This window comes from Echinococcus granulosus (genome assembly GCF_000524195.1).
Source record: "Echinococcus granulosus chromosome Unknown EG_S00067, whole genome shotgun sequence".
Lineage (NCBI taxonomy): Eukaryota > Metazoa > Platyhelminthes > Cestoda > Cyclophyllidea > Taeniidae > Echinococcus > Echinococcus granulosus.
In genome coordinates, this window is record NW_020170447.1 from 138,612 (window position 1) to 154,249 (window position 15,638).

Sequence of the window (15,638 nt, forward strand, 5' to 3'; positions counted from 1 at the left end):
TGCAAAGAAATTCAAAATTAAAAGTTAGGAGTTTAATTTTCGCCTCCTCATTTCTCCGCATTCAATGTTACCTGAGACCGATGCAATAACTATTTGACCCTCTTCACGTGTCTAGCGCACTCCTTCATAGGGATTGCGACTCAGGTCTCAAGTCAGATCAAATCACTCCTCACAGTTGCATCTTCACTTAGTTGGAAGCATTAATTTTACCATCTCTTCCTTTTTCTCAGGTTAAACCGTCGTGGCTGCATGAATGTCCTCGCCACTTCTACCACCACCACCACCACGACCACTACCACTGCCATCATCGCCCCCTTCGGTGATGCTGTTTTAATGGCCTCAACCGTTAGAGCTGCCGTGTCCTTCCGGTCATCAGCGCAAGAGTACGCCCTCTTCTCCAACCCGACGACGCACTCACACATCTTGCTTTTTAATGGGATACTTTTGCCGTTTTTAAGATTGGACTATGGAAGCCCCGAACCGGTATCAACGCTGATGGTGGTTAGCTCGGATACCAGGATCCGCATCCCTTCTCGATATCTATTGCAAGGATGCTCCCCAATTCAACTGCGCCATGACGCTTTTAGAAATAAATGGGTTTCGAGAAGTTATTCTGTAGTCTAAAAAAATTACTAGAATTTGTTTAAAATGTCATAACTGCTTTCTGGAGTATATTTTTGACTTTGAAGTGGTGCTGATCGCTATTGAAAGCATCCCGTAATTGTTTTAGTGAGCAAACATTTGTATAAATAGTTTTCACCTAATTTATTTAAGATTTTATTAACGCTGAAAAATTGGCGTCCAAATTAAAATATTTTTGCAAAATTTTTACAAATGAGATAAAATTTAGCCGGTTGGTTAAAAATGGTTATCTAATGCAGAATATTGTTTAAAAATTTTCTGAAACAAAACCAAAGGAGTGTACAGAAAATAAGAATGGCAGTTCAAGTTATCCAAGAACAAAAAAGCTACTTGATATCGAGGTAGTATAGAAAGCTCTTTGAGGGGTGCAAAATTGCTGTCCTTCGACTGTTCAAAGGAGTTTCCTTTACCAAATCCTAAGAACCCCATTTAATAAACCAATATTTTTTTGCTGTTTTTAAAATTCCTTGGATCCGTGGGCCCTCTGAGGTCGCACTTGGCACTCAGAAGCTGGCCATCTTGCGACGATCACGTCCAGTCGCTGTGCGAGGAGTCTTTTGTTCAAAGAACTCTAAAGCTGTACCGATGCAGTGACTAGGTATATATTTTAATGCACTTTTTTAAAGGCGCAGATTCTTCATTCTCCGCAATCTGTACTTTTGTCTTGGCAATGTGGCTTCCCGTCATGCTTATAGCCACTTAGCCCTTCTGTTCGGTGTGCCTTGTTACGGCTTCAAAAGGCGACTCGGAGCACTTCTGCAAAACTACTGAGAGTTTAGCATTAAAAACGCAACTTTTCCCTGCCCAAGCGTGAGGGAACTTACAAATTACCGGCTGAATGGAAAGAGGAAGAAGAGAAAGTGTTGTTGGAAGTGTAAGTGATGACTTTTCTACTTCAATGTCCACAGGTGATGCTGGCCCTCTTATACATCCAAAACTGCTCTGGATTCCAGAATAAACATTTTCGTCTTCAGTTTAAATAAATCTTTTTCAAATTGGACGGGAATATTCCATGTTAATACTTTGGCGCCTAGGCGTTCTGTTAGCACCGCTACACATGCTAGTTTATCCTCTGGGTAGATTTATGACTTACGACGAAGCTTACAATAGAGCCTCCCCATTTTTTTCGAAAAGTATGAATACCTAATTCCAAAAAAAATAGCTGCTACCACGCATCAAATCGGTCCTGATTGACTACTCTTCCACATACAAATAATGATGGAGGTTAATCAGGGCGACATCTATTCGTTGCTTTCTTCTTTTAGTACAGCTCAGATTTTCTATAAAAATAGGTAGGAGGATAAGAAACCGACTGTTGCTACCCTGGCCCATAGTTGTCCCGGTCAAGACGACCGAATTTCGCCGGAGCAAAAGGCGATATCGATTTTTTGCCAGCGAAGTGAAGGTCACTGGTGCAGCGCAGCGCAAGGCCAATCTTGAGCGCTGGAGCAGCCTCGGAGGAGGTAGAAGAAGTGCATTAGTGAAAGTGTTGCAGTGGTGAATCACGCTACCAGGGTCCGTTGCCCTAGCTTCCGGACAGGCAGTACCCTTGCTACGCCTTTTTCCCTCCCGGCCGGCCAACAGTCATAGGCTGCCGGGAGGCTTGGACTTTTACACACCGGCTGTGTGTACTTTGCGTCTTCCACACCCTCCCTCTTTTTTCCTGCCTTTGCGACCTTGAGCCCTCCTTTGCATGCGAGAGTATGCGTATTAGGTAGACAGATGGGTGGAGAAGTGACACCTTTAGCTCAGCTGGGGTGAACCGTGAGAGGATTATATGAACGGGTGGGTGAAATGTACAGAGTGGTACGCACCACAGCCTTCTCCATTTCTGATATGAGGAATAGGGCTAGATCTCTTAGGCGAGAAAGTTGAGGTTTTGCTTTACTTAACTCTGAAAAGCAGTAGAAAATAAAAGAAGTCAACAAATGGTAGAGCTTGGCCAGCGCGTAACTTCTTAGTCATTAAATAGCTCGTCAAGATACTTTTCACTGCATTTATTGAAGATAAAATGTACTGACTGGCTATTTATAAGGAAAACAAATCGGCGTGATATTTTAACCCTTTTTTCCCTCTGCCTCCGATTTCAATCCCCTAAATCGAGAAGACTGGCCAGTGGAAGGCATCATTTTGTCGTGATAATGTGGGATTGTATGGAAAATCAAAGCTTTTTTTAGGAAACCGTAATTTGTCTCCTTCTCCTCCTCATCCTCTGCTGAGATAATGGCTTGCTCAACCACCTCCTTTTAGAACTCAATTGCTTTCAAAGTGCAATCTCGAGAAGGTCGAATGCCGAGAAAGGATGATAACCAGCGCTATGAAAAATATCCTCAGGGGAATAAAAATTAATAGGCATCTCCCTCCCCACCTTAGGTATGGACTAAAGTACAAATCTACTCATGTGCTAGTTTTATGGTATTCCGTATGGTGATTTTGTCTTGCTTCGGTTTGTAAGACTACGAGGAGGACTTTTTTCCCACTGGCTCATTAGTCCTGGTTGTTTCTCCGGAAGAAGTCGGTCTTGCCCATCTTCGAGGTACTGGTTGTGTTTAGACTTCATTAGGTGAAAAATTGCCTCTGCAGTCCACCACACACAAACACACATGAATTGGTGCATGCCTTAAAAGTACGGAGTGAGGTTGCTGGTGGACCGTTTGAAGACCGCCAGCGGTAGATTTGTGGAAAATAAACGAGAAAATAGACGAAATGTAACTATTAGTTGGGTGAGTTTTTTGTGGTCTGTTTTTTTATTTCACGTAATCAAATAAGCGCATGAGGCATCACTTGTCATTCAATCCTTCTGCCCTATTTTGGTTAATCTGTTGGCTAAAATGAGGCAAAAGTTTTTTCCTCCCTTGAGGATTCTGAGGTAGAACCACTTCAATACCTTCTGATTAAAGGAAATTAAATCAGAATTTATGAAGCATCAGCATTGCGGAATTTGGTTCAACAAACAGAGTGGAAATTGGTGTCTTACAGAAGTTGGATTGTCAATCAAACTGGTCTCCGTGGAAGAAAAAAGGTGACCCAAGAACAGAAAATTAAATACTGGGAATGCTAAGTAAACAGGCTGTTAAATAAAATTTTGGACGTCGAGCCCTCCCCGAAGCCGCGATAAGGCATACCGATATGGAAGGATGTTTGGTTATTAGTGCACAAGGAGAGCTGAAGGCTGCACCACAAAACACAATTATTAGATCACCAAATGACCTCCTTCTTCTCTCAAGCGTCGTCACCGAAGCTCCCTGTGGTCGCTCCTCTGCTTCTACAGGAAATACACACTCCAGCAAACAGCAATCATTCACAAGAAGGCATAGGAGACGAAGACGATGACGGTAGTTTGAGAGCGCTACTTATTTGTATGCTGCGTCCTATGCGAGGCGAACTGCATCGAAAAGTATCCATTTGGGCGATGGTGCTCAAGTCTGACCATTTTCTACGATGAGCGATTTCCGTTCATCAGGTGCTCCTCGTGGTTGTATTTGCCTCAAAACCACCTGGAGATGGAGAATTCGAGGTTTGTGGATTATGGGAAGTCGAGTCATAGTGCGGCTTTTCCCAAGGTCAAATGTGATTAGTTGGAACCTGATTTCACTGGACCAGCGACATTTGTGTGGAGGTGGAAAGTCAAAGTTTGGCAACATCAGACTCGATATCAGTCTACCCCATCTTCATTAAATCTCCTCAGATTTTAAGCATCCACACTAGACTGCATTGGTCCATGACGTGGCGAGTTGGGAAATAGCTACTTCAGTGGAACTTGCTCTGCACTAACATAGCAATCGCTCACCACTGTCACCAATGTGGCGCCACAAGTGTTCCCTGAGTGGGTAGAAATGCACACCGATTCTGGCCGAAGAAGAGACAACACCTGGGGGTGAAGAGGGGTGGGAGGTTGCTATACGCCCCGATGGAATTCCATTTTTCAGGATGAAATCACATGCACATACACAACTTTCAGCATACGATGATAAAATAATCAAAGATTGCCATGTTTGGTTGTTTCTCAAGACGGCCTATTATGTTTCCTGATGTAAGTTTAATTTAACAGTGATAAAAAAAGAATAGAGGATTTCACCCCCTCCCCCTCTCTCCTCGTCTCTTGATACTTGAGCTGCAAATTCTCCTACCCAATCAGCTGTGAAAACGATTTCTTTCTCTTGCTTTCAGTGCCAAGTGTTTACGACTTTTATCCATCAGTTCGTTTTTACCGCGTTCACTTAGCACAAAGTATTCATCTATCAGAAGAATTCAAAGTTGCCAATTTAATGTAGTACCTTGTGTCATCTCTCGTAAGACATCATGAAGCCTCATTTTAAGCGTACAGAAGATATGAGAGCTCACACGTACGGAAGAGGCACCTTGACACCAAGGTGGCGTTCGAACCCCGGAGAATGAACAGTTTGTAATACTAAAACATGTCGTTAGGCTGCGTAATTTCCCTTTTTGTTGGGCAACATCTTAAGTGATTTCTGAGTTCAATTCTTTTCAGACTGTCAGGAGTCCTCCTGTGCATCGTAATTAAACACAAGACGAGACTTAGGCTAGATCTACATCATGGAGAGAACGCTACTGATTGCATTGGTGGTAGTACACGCTGTCACTCTTGTTGGGATCTCTCAATAGAGGATTCACTGCAAGGTGGGCTACAACAAGGAGGGGTTCATCTGGAAAGTATTCTGAAGGCTCTGAAATTTGTCCTCCATAAGTTGGGTGTCAATTACTTCGAGCAAAACTACCTCTCTTTGAGGAAGGGTGTACAAAGTCCAAGATTTCCTGTCTAATTCTAACCTTCTGAGGCCACTGATTTATTCACAAACCAAGGTGTTCTCAAGGCACCGCATTAACGCCTTTTCGCTAAGCCCGTACGGGTGTTTTGACCCTAGCTACCTCATTTACGCCACAACACTCACATACACGTACTCTCTTTCTCAGGTCACTTTGTGCCCTCATGCATTAATCATAGCCTCACCGGGGTCACATGACCCTCCCCCCCCATCCATCCCCCAGTGCGCCCGCAGTCACAATGACTCATTGGCGAGGTCAGCAGCGGTGTCCTTGGGAGGCCATTTCATGCCGTAGACCGAAATGCGGCTACCGCCCGTATAACATGCCCTCACCACCAGGTGGGCTTAGGGTAGGTGAAATCACTCCAAGTCAGCCGAATCATTTAGAGCCCCCGGTAAGAAGGAGCGGTGGTGATTAAGTTAGACCTCTATGTCATCTCCCCTGATCACGTTAACGGTGCTTGGTTTCAATGACCTCGCTACAAGTCATGCCGATAAGTCCGGATCCCTATGGTAATATTTTATTTAAGCGGTTGCCTGTGTTTGATGTCTCTGGATTTTCGCCCATAGCAATGTAGAATTGGCTCTCGACTTGGCTCTGGGCCTCCACTGTGTTAAACTAATCGGGTTTAAATAAATAATCCTTTATTCAGCAAACAAGTCTTGTTCGATTTCGCCTTTGCGATTTTTTTATTCTTTTTTTTTCATGACATTGCACAAGTATATAAATTTACACAAAGAAAAGTATCACTTGTCATTTTTCCCATCACCCAGGAGCAGAGCTGTGGGAGATAAGTTTAAGAGAGGTGAAAGCATCACGCTGATTCCATCATGTGACTTATTTTTTGTTAGTGTCCGGACTGACTTTAAAAACTTACCTTTGGACAGTTGTACTGCAGTTGAGCAACAGTGACATCTTGACTAGATTACCTGACAGTTCTTTCTTCAAGAAATGGAAAGATGAGGCCTTATGGTAGTGGATTAAAAGGAGGAAAAGAAGACGTCAGTCCTTAGTTATAAAGACTAGGGTAATTAATGCATATTTTTTAATTCTACAGTGTCTGCATGATCTCCATTTCTCGACTTCCACACTATTCAAGTTAAACGGAAACATCAGCCCCTGGTGGTCCTCCCTTAAATACTTTAATGGTATTTGGTTTTCCACTGTCGCAAAACCATCCATGGGACAGACGAATCTGAGTCTTCATCTTTGACGTCCTCCATAGTCACTTCACTTCATGCGTCAAAAGGCAGTTGGGAGCTTCAAAGATCTTTCACCAGAATTGATGCGAAGGTGGTGCCTTACGACAAATTCTTTTACCTCCTAAGAATTCGTACCTCTTTTCACCTCAGGGGTGGATGATACGTCAGTTCCCATGCGTTAAAGAAGTGGCCTAGTAGTAAAACCACCCAATCCAAAAATCTTAAGGGAGATGGTATCACAGAAATAGATTCCCCACCTTAACTGGTCGCTTATCTGGGTTATTTCGAGGCATCTGTAACCGAGGGTGGGACCTAACCTCCAGGTGACACCCAGGTAAGGATTGCATCCAGGCCCTATACTGATATTGTCAACGCATTTGACGCTAGTTTCGTTTTGCTATCGGTCACTGTGCGGAACTCAAGAACTTTGATAACGCTTCTGTTGGAGGAGGTCACAGATTCAGCCTTCGAAAATAGACACCTCTCCTCCTATGAAGTCTTAACTAGGTATCCAGCCAGCCGACTCGGGATTTTTGGTCTCCTGAGGAGGGCTTAGCTCTCTGCCGCATCCATTTAAACACTCCCTTTATCCCTGAAGGTATCATAAAGCATACGTGTCTGAAAACACCTTTTTATTGGTGTAGCGGTGAACTTGGAGACCAATGGCTCAGCTCCATGCCACTAACCTGCTTGACGAATTGTGGGGGACTCGAAAAGCTTGTCCATTTAGAGTATCATTCAAAAAAACACCGTTTCGTGGGCAGCGAATGGCATATGCTGATGTCGAGCACTACATGGTGATGAATTGGTCAGATTCTATTCAATGAGACCACTCAAAAGACATCCTCTCGGCTGACAGTTACGATCACATCAGTAGCCTTTCCAGCTCCACAGCCCTCGCTCGCATGAAACGCCACCGGGTGGGGCGCCTAATTTTATATATCCTACGAATGGGGGAAGAAGAGTCTTTCGGTGGACACGCTGAAGAGAGTCATTTGCAAGCGTTTACAATTTCGTTGGATACCTAAGTTGCTCTGAAATGGTTCAGGCGTACTAAAAAATTCTCATTGTCTAGGTTGGAACAGAGTTATAAGAACAGTAGAGGATTGTGTGGAAAAGAAAACGCAGTTCCCACTCTTTCGGGTCTATCGCCTTCCGGAATGTCGCCTACTTATTAATTCTTCAAATTGTTTACTAAATAAGCTGAACTCTTTCATGAAATAAGGATACAGAAAAAGGGAATAACCCAACTAGATGACTTGGGTGGAATTGAAATGGCAACGAATAATTGGAAGGTAAACCGAGCCCCAGTAAATGTTTATCGAAGAAGCAGTTAGCATATATTCACAACAACAGAACTTTTCCAAGCCCCTATTTTGACACGGGTGGCTACAGTGGTGGCAAATCCGAACCAAGCTTAGGCGTCTCAGAAGGAAGCCTTCCGTGGTAGATGGCTGAATGTGCAGAGATTCACCTCAGAGGGGTCGACCAAAACTACACCGTTTATGAGCTTCCATATTTGCCTTACGGGGGTAGTCAGACGAGACCGGACTCGAAGGAGTTAGCAGCATCCTTTAAATAAAAGTTTACGCCGTTCCTATGACCGCAACGATTTATGGTCTTATCTAATGGCATAAAAACTTCTTCCACTCTAGCCCAGTTTTTCTACGAAACTTCCAAGGTAACTCAAATTTCCCTAGACTAAGAAGTTTAGCCTGTAGCAGTCAGTTCCATTCTCTTTCAAAAAATTATTATCCATGTGGGAGGGATAACCCCCTGGAGCTAGGAGGAAGAAAACGGAGGCTTTGAAGCCGATGAGGGTGCCTTTAACTGTGTATAGAAGTAAGGGAGTCTTTTACAGCCTTCCCATAGGCAAACATGGAGCTCCAGATCACCAGTCTCCCACGTTTTAGGGCAATGTCATGCTCTGCACAAGGTTTTTGTTCGATGAAATTATCCCGGCACCCTATACCTCTTGCCTCTATTATGACCGCACTCACTGGCGCCTAAGGGAAGATTTAGGCTGTGGATATCCAATTCTGCAAAAATTTTTCTTAAGAAGAGAAGGTGACAGACAGATGAGAAGCTGGACAATGCATTCTCCTCTACCCCTTCCTCCTCCTCCGCCATAGCTAGCTTTTTATGGTCTTTTTTCGTGTCATCTGATTATTTCTCGAATAGCTGACGCATCTCTGCCTCCGTGATGAGGGTGGTGAGTCAGTTGCTAGGACAGGAACAATCATTGTAATCACCAGCACCAGAAGCAGCATCAACACCGTCGGAAAGGTTCATGTTTGTTTGACCCTACAACGACATGGGTAAAGGCTAGTTGTGGGTCCCCAGGGGCATATTTAAAGCTAATTGCAACGGTAAATCTTCATCACTTTTTGGATGGCCATTGCAGCAGAGTTTCTGGGAACCAGAAGCATATATAAGTATCACATTAATCTCTAGCTACATGGCTATTTCTTACAAAAAAAGAAGTTGACTGCCAAGGGTGTACTGAATGCGATGTTTCGTTCTTGTGGGCTATTTTAGCTTTGACATTAAGAATCAGCGACTTGGTAAACAGACCCAAACTGAGATGGAGGTGGTGACACCAGTTGGCACCGGCACTGTTTGATCTGAGTTACTAATTCAACCGTATCGGTTGAGCGTACATTCCAAGAGTGGATGTGCCAGGCCAATTTAAACAAACTAGCGAGAGAATAGGAAAGCAATCATTCTGTCAAAGTCTTCATCCTCTTTTCTAACACAATGAAGAACAGTAGTGTATGCATATCCTCGAGAAGTGGGTCGGCTGTCCTTCAATGGTCCGTTGTTGGCATCAACCCCTGGTACTGTCACCTACTTAGAAGAATAAATAATAAATTTGAGGAGGCCTTCATTGCAGTCAGATGATGGAGAAGACAGAGGCAAGAATGTACTTATATAATATACTGAGCTCATGGAACTGGATCACGAGATCCTGTGACCCAGCAGAGTCCCCATCCCTAATATTGTTGGCGTAAAAAGCAGAAAAGGCGAAAAGGTGGTCTAAGACAATTGTACTGAAAGAGATGGATAATTGACAGCCACTTTCCAAACTGTATAGGGAGGAACATGGATTCGCAGACTGATAGGCCTTAAAACACATTGTCTGCCATCCGTTTTCTGCATGTGGTTGAAATCGGGTTCGAGAGTAGCTCCGACTTTCACTCATGATACGCTAAATTTGACAAAAGGTTTTATTAACAAGTTACTTTCCAACCACTTTACTCAGTTAATAGCAATACGTAATTCTCCATCACCATCAGGAATTGGAGAGAAAAAGAGAGGAACTTTCTGAACGAGATGCACCCACCTTTGAGCGCTTCACCACCACAATCAAAATGTTTACGTAAAGCATACCTGAGCGATTAGCACAGGAAATGAGCTACCCATGGAACAGCCACCGGTAGCGAGTAATACGAACCGACAATTGCAGTAGACAAGGCATTCCAAAAATTAATGAGGCATCACTTGCCTTGCCAGCCTTCGTTCTGCGGCCTTAACGACAGCGCGGAGAGTTCTCTTGAAAGGTGTTAGTCCTTCTGTCAGCTGACCACATAACATCCCCGAAAGCAACTCGTGCATTAGAAAGCTACTCTCTCACCTAACACCGACCATTCCTGACGTCATATGAGAATTCTTGGTGTTATACCACCATTTGATAATCCCCCGGTGATCCATAAGTGTTGTATTTTCCACACTTTTATCGCCTGAGCGATTTTACTCCAGCCACCCCTCCCTTTCAACAGTGGTTTGAAGCCCTATTATTTGACGTTACCTGCGAACTCGTACGACGTACAACGACTACTAGGCATCGCTTCATGCATTTCCTCTAGTGATCCTCAAGAGGTAAATGTGGCACAGTGCACGAACTTCGCTGGGGATGGGAGACACCCCGCAGTGGTGAGTGGTGTACACTTGCCTGCCTACCTGTCCGTGTGGTCCGCTTTACTTCTACTGGTGCTTGTGTGTGGGTGCTGTTGTGGCCTTTGGGTGGTCTGGTCAGCAGAGCGCGATGGAAAGTGGGTCTAGGTCAGTCCATTACATACCCACACGCACACACAAAGTGCTGATGACTCATGACATGCTGGTCGTTACCACCAACATGTCCACTCTCTCACACAAAAGAGGTGACTATGAGCCTTCTCTCCGAAGGCGACTTTTCCATTTAAGCCGTCAGAAGTAACTTCAGCCTGATAGATATAATGTAAAGTTTGGGCAGAAAACTCCTGATCCCAATTTTTATGCCTGTCAAACGTTGTCCTTGGGCATGAATAGTCCCACCTTGAGCAACCAGGCGTGTTCACTTAATCACTTATATGGGAAGCATCGAAATGAGTAGTAGAACTTGTTCGTCCTGCACTTTTACCACCGCATTACCGGCAGTGATAGCTTGAGGGGCCAAGTGAAACACCACTTGATGAGTAACAACTAGTTTTTACCTTCATCTCATGTTGATTCCATGAACAACAGTGTTGTTTGGGCTTGTGGCATGTGGACAGTACCAGCGCCAGATCGTCAAACATACGCTGTCCTCTTTAGACAGATGCAGTTCCCGTAGTTCTTCATTGTGTCAGGCACTTGTCAAACTAGAACAACACAATGATGTGCTGATCTGGTTGGCCTCCTTATCGTAATTAAGTAAGAAAGGAGGCTAACTTTGCAGAGGCGATTGTTTTCCGGACGCCATCTTGCTAAAACGTTTATTTCGGCTTGCACCTGGACAGCTGACTGTAGTTGATTTAGCAATGGGATGGAAGAGTGAAAGCGACACCTCACATTTATCACCAAAAGTTAAATCGTCTATCAGAAGGCGACATTTTACCTGCCAGAATGGGGCTTCTCAAGCACTTCTTTCGGCGATGCTTCGCGTTGCCGCTTGTACACGCTCACAGCATGTAAATCAAATAACTTGCATCGTATTCTAATTTTTTGTCAGTCACCCTATTGGGTGAATAATTATTAACTACCAAGAAATGGAAAGACACTTTGACTTGACAATGGATGATGAATCATGTCTACTTTTGCATTAAGAATAAGCAGTCCGTCAAAGGTGGACTTTAGGATGCTGAGCCTACCCGTGGATACCACTCCCGGTTAGGAAGATGATGTAGAAAGCAGAATTAAACAGTTACCTTAATTACCGGAGGTTAGAATCACTGCCAATCAGTCAGTGTCATACACACCTAGTGGTTCTGAGGGTTTCTAGCACACTCTCCTGTCAAAGTCAATTTTTCCTCAACTCCACCAATCAGCTTTGGTTATTCGCTACCCTTCTTGAACCAGTGAGATTAATGTCCACGTTACACCTTTATCTTGGCCTTTGCAGAAGTCTTTCTGATTGCCGTTGGAGATCTATCAGTCTAATTGGAGTCCTCCCTGAAGCCGTACTAGAGTTGTGACTGTTTGCATGGAGACTTCTTTTCAGCTTTCAGTGGGGCTAGATGGCTGTAGACGAGGCTGCGGAGCAAATATTAAAGCAATCGTTAAAGAATATCAAATTACCACGTAGCCGCTCCTTCTTCGGGTGTCTGCCCTTCCCCTGCGTTCCCCATGTTAACTCATTCGCTTCCATTGCCACTATTTTTTCAGCGCTTTAACACCCACCCTTCTCTTGAAACAGTGACGCTATTCGCCGATTCCATTGTTTGCGAACTGAGCTGGCTTCGTAGTGCTCAATGTTGGACGAGGCACTACAATGTGGGAATTTCACATGCCAGTCATTTGGTGGCGAAACATTTGCCTTCAATCAGAGCCATTTCACAGACCACAACTTGAATTGGTTTCTTGGACCTAAAATTGCACTTTTAATTCCTCCTTGCCGCGGCGTTCTCACTTCAGCGTCGCCTAGCCGTTTGTCCGAGTTTCTTTCAAAACTCCGGATATTAAAGGCCCCGAGAAGTTAAATAGAACCCTTACCAAACATCAGCCACTATAGTTGGAGCCTTCCCGGTAAAAACGCTTTCTAAAATTTTAAGCCTGATGATGGTTAGGGTCTGGGTTATGACGATCGAAATTCGGCCATACTGCGTTGAAGTGAATTGCTCCATCACTTCAATCACTCAACTTCCCCGCCTCCCATTTCAGGTCAATCGACTAGCTAACCTTTCTATTCTAACAATCTGGTGTTTAGAAGTTGTCCCTCCTGGCCTTCTAAATATCGCCTTAACACACTAGGGTGTCGCTCGGACAGGAACCCCGTTTCAGAGTCGACTACACACCGTCATTTAGAAGGTGATTTAAGTGTTCGCCAGAGCCCAAGTTTAATTACACTTTGTTTATGGCAGATGGCTCCAAGCCAGATGCAGTTGAATGGTCAGGTCATGCGGGACCCTAGTCACCCGTTCAGTTCCACCTCCCCCGCTCCGCTCCATTCCACGTTCTCATATTTATCAAGATTTTAAGGTGACTTTTGAGGTCAAAGGACCAGCGCTAAGACAGCTCTGGACCCCGGACGGTACGATCCATCCTGACATAATCCGTTAACTCAACAGACGCCATAATTAATGTAAAATGCTACCCTCGGGAAATCGGCTTTTTGTAATCTAGCTATCGAGACGGTAGCCATGGACTGTAAGTGATCCTACCTCTGTCTTCCCTACGCTTCACTGGCCGTAAAGATTTACAGGTCAAGGGTCTGTTAAAACTGCATCAAGTTTTATCTTTGTTTAAGTGTGCATTTAACCGTGTGGGCTCCTCATTCTCCCCATATTGAACACCCTCCTTCGCCCACTTGAACGTTGGCTTATGACAACTTCAGGAAAGCTTCGAAAAGCTACGCTACAACTGCCACCAGTTTCAAGCGCTGCGGAACACATGGATCACATCAAGCCAGCAAGATGGCAGATGGACTTGGTACTACCATGGTTAAATTCGTTTTCCGTCTCTCGGGGAGTTTTAAAACACCTGGATGCTGTTCCGCCGATCTATTCAGAAGAGCGCCTACGTATATTTCAAACACAAGGCTTTTTGGTCCTACCGACTATGTCGAAGGTCTCTCAACTCCTCTCTGCGAGAGGGCTTCTTCCCTTCTCTTAGGCCTTGTACAATCTTTGAGGGTGATGGCCTCATTATTTGTTTAAATAACCGCCTATATCACAAATCCTTTTTCGAAATTTTGCCCTCTGCTTGAGCTCAAACACAGATTGGAATGTTAATATCTTCTCGTCAAATTTTTTTGGAGGAAAACATGTGATGTCCTAGAGAGATTGCCATGATGCAAAAGGCAGTCGGGTATGTCTACACCCAACCCCCTACCGCTAATCCATCTGAGGCTATACATCTCCACTTGTTATGTTTTTGTCAACAAAAAGGACATGACAGCGGCTTCACTTAACGTCCGTGCAGAAGTGGTTTGTAAATAGTCAAAAAATGTGCTAGAGCTAGTTGAAAATGAGATTAAAAACTCTTCGGCAAATCGGATAACGATATGGCGGTGGCCGCGACTATTTACGACAGCGCCTGCGTCTCAGACGCCTAAATAATGGTGGTCTGGTGGAGAGGGAGGAGAAGTAGCTGCCTTGGTTAAATTAATGCGACTGCATGTGTTGTGGGGATTCACAATTAAGAGTGCCTCCGAAAGTAAACATAAACTGAGGTTTCTTTCACTTTACGAGCTATTCATCACTAATTATTACAGGAGACCAAATGGAGTCGGTGTTGCGGAATCCTGTTTGTTTAAATTGTGCATCTATGATGTGGCTGGAGGTGTAAATTGACATGAAAGGGCTCCACACAACCGGCAGACTAAGTGGTCAAGTAAACCTTGCGCGAAAACAAAACAAACGTCAAGACGGCTGGTAAACATGTCAGTATGTACATGGGAACCACTTTAAAGACGGAGGCATAGACGGCGGATGTTAAAAGCATCAATTTGGCACAGCTCATTTAGCTGAGATAGATGTAGGTGGCCTATCACATCAGGTGATCAAAAAAAGAAATCTGTGCCGTTCCGATTTGTCTGGCTGAAACCTACATGCGATTGTTTGGATAAGGGCATTGCAAAATATTGACACACATCACCATTTCATCGGCACGGCGCCATTTACCGTGATCTCTGCCGTCTTTCGACTATGACTACTTCAAGTCAAACCCCACACCATCAAATGTCGACATTATCAGTTGGTAGGCGTGATTCGAGTTTGCTTAGTCTATCCCGGCTTCAAAGTTGCAGGTGGGGAAGGCGGATGCTCGGCGAGTGGAATTTGCTGCGTGGTATTTAAAGGTGCGGTAGTGCGGAAGTGCTTCAAGTAAACAATTTGGTTGTAGTGATGAATCACTCAAAGGTGGGGGCATCTCACTCACGAAGGTCCTCTCTCTTCATCCCCTTCTGATGATAAGGAATTACGAGTTAGTGTTAACAGTAAAGTCTTATGAGGCAGATAGCTTGCGTGCTCTAGCATGAGAAAGGGTGATGCAATGTCATGGTGGTTGGGTCCACGAACAAAATCTCTGGAGAATCGTTCTCCACGTGTTTCGTTGCCATAAAACCACAGGAACTTATTTGTCTGCCTTGCGTCAGAACTCCAACCTTCACTGCCTTTTGTGTTGAAAGGTTAGTTTATGGTGATCCACCTGAATTTTTATTAAATCCATGTATTGCCCCAATACGCCTCGTCTCGTCCTGCCTCGGTCCAGGATTCTGTGGAGAGTTCAGTCAAACTCAGGAATTGGGCAAAATGCCAACCAACTGAAAAGAGTGCTTTGCATCTATCGCTCTGAGCCGCCATCTGTTTGGCCACTCCATCCCACCCACAGCTCACGAATATAAAGTCCATCCAACTTGCTAATTAGTGCAAGACTGTCTGGCTGCCTGACCGACTGACTTCAAAGACTCACGTAAAAGTGCGTCCACCGGAAACATGTGCTAGTCCTCTCGTTTTGACACACCACTTCCTCTTCCAGCTTCGCAGTCTCCCTCCACTTCGGCCAGCACCGCAGACCACTTAAAACGAATCAGCGCACCACCCAACAACC

At 44.5% G+C, this 15,638-nt stretch overlaps 1 protein-coding gene across 1 annotated transcript; it reads right to left on the minus strand. All coding sequences in view use genetic code 11, as the record gives it.

Annotated features, from left to right (window-relative positions):
* Positions 1-8,021: 8,021 nt before the first annotated feature.
* EGR_06981 (hypothetical protein) lies at positions 8,022-8,762 on the minus strand (the record flags this gene model as incomplete). The annotated part of the gene is made up of 2 exons (XM_024496230.1): positions 8,022-8,086; positions 8,633-8,762. 2 exons carry the CDS (start codon positions 8,760-8,762, stop codon positions 8,022-8,024), a joined length of 195 nt encoding a protein of 64 aa, XP_024349347.1.
* Between the last annotated feature and the right edge of the window lie 6,876 nt (positions 8,763-15,638).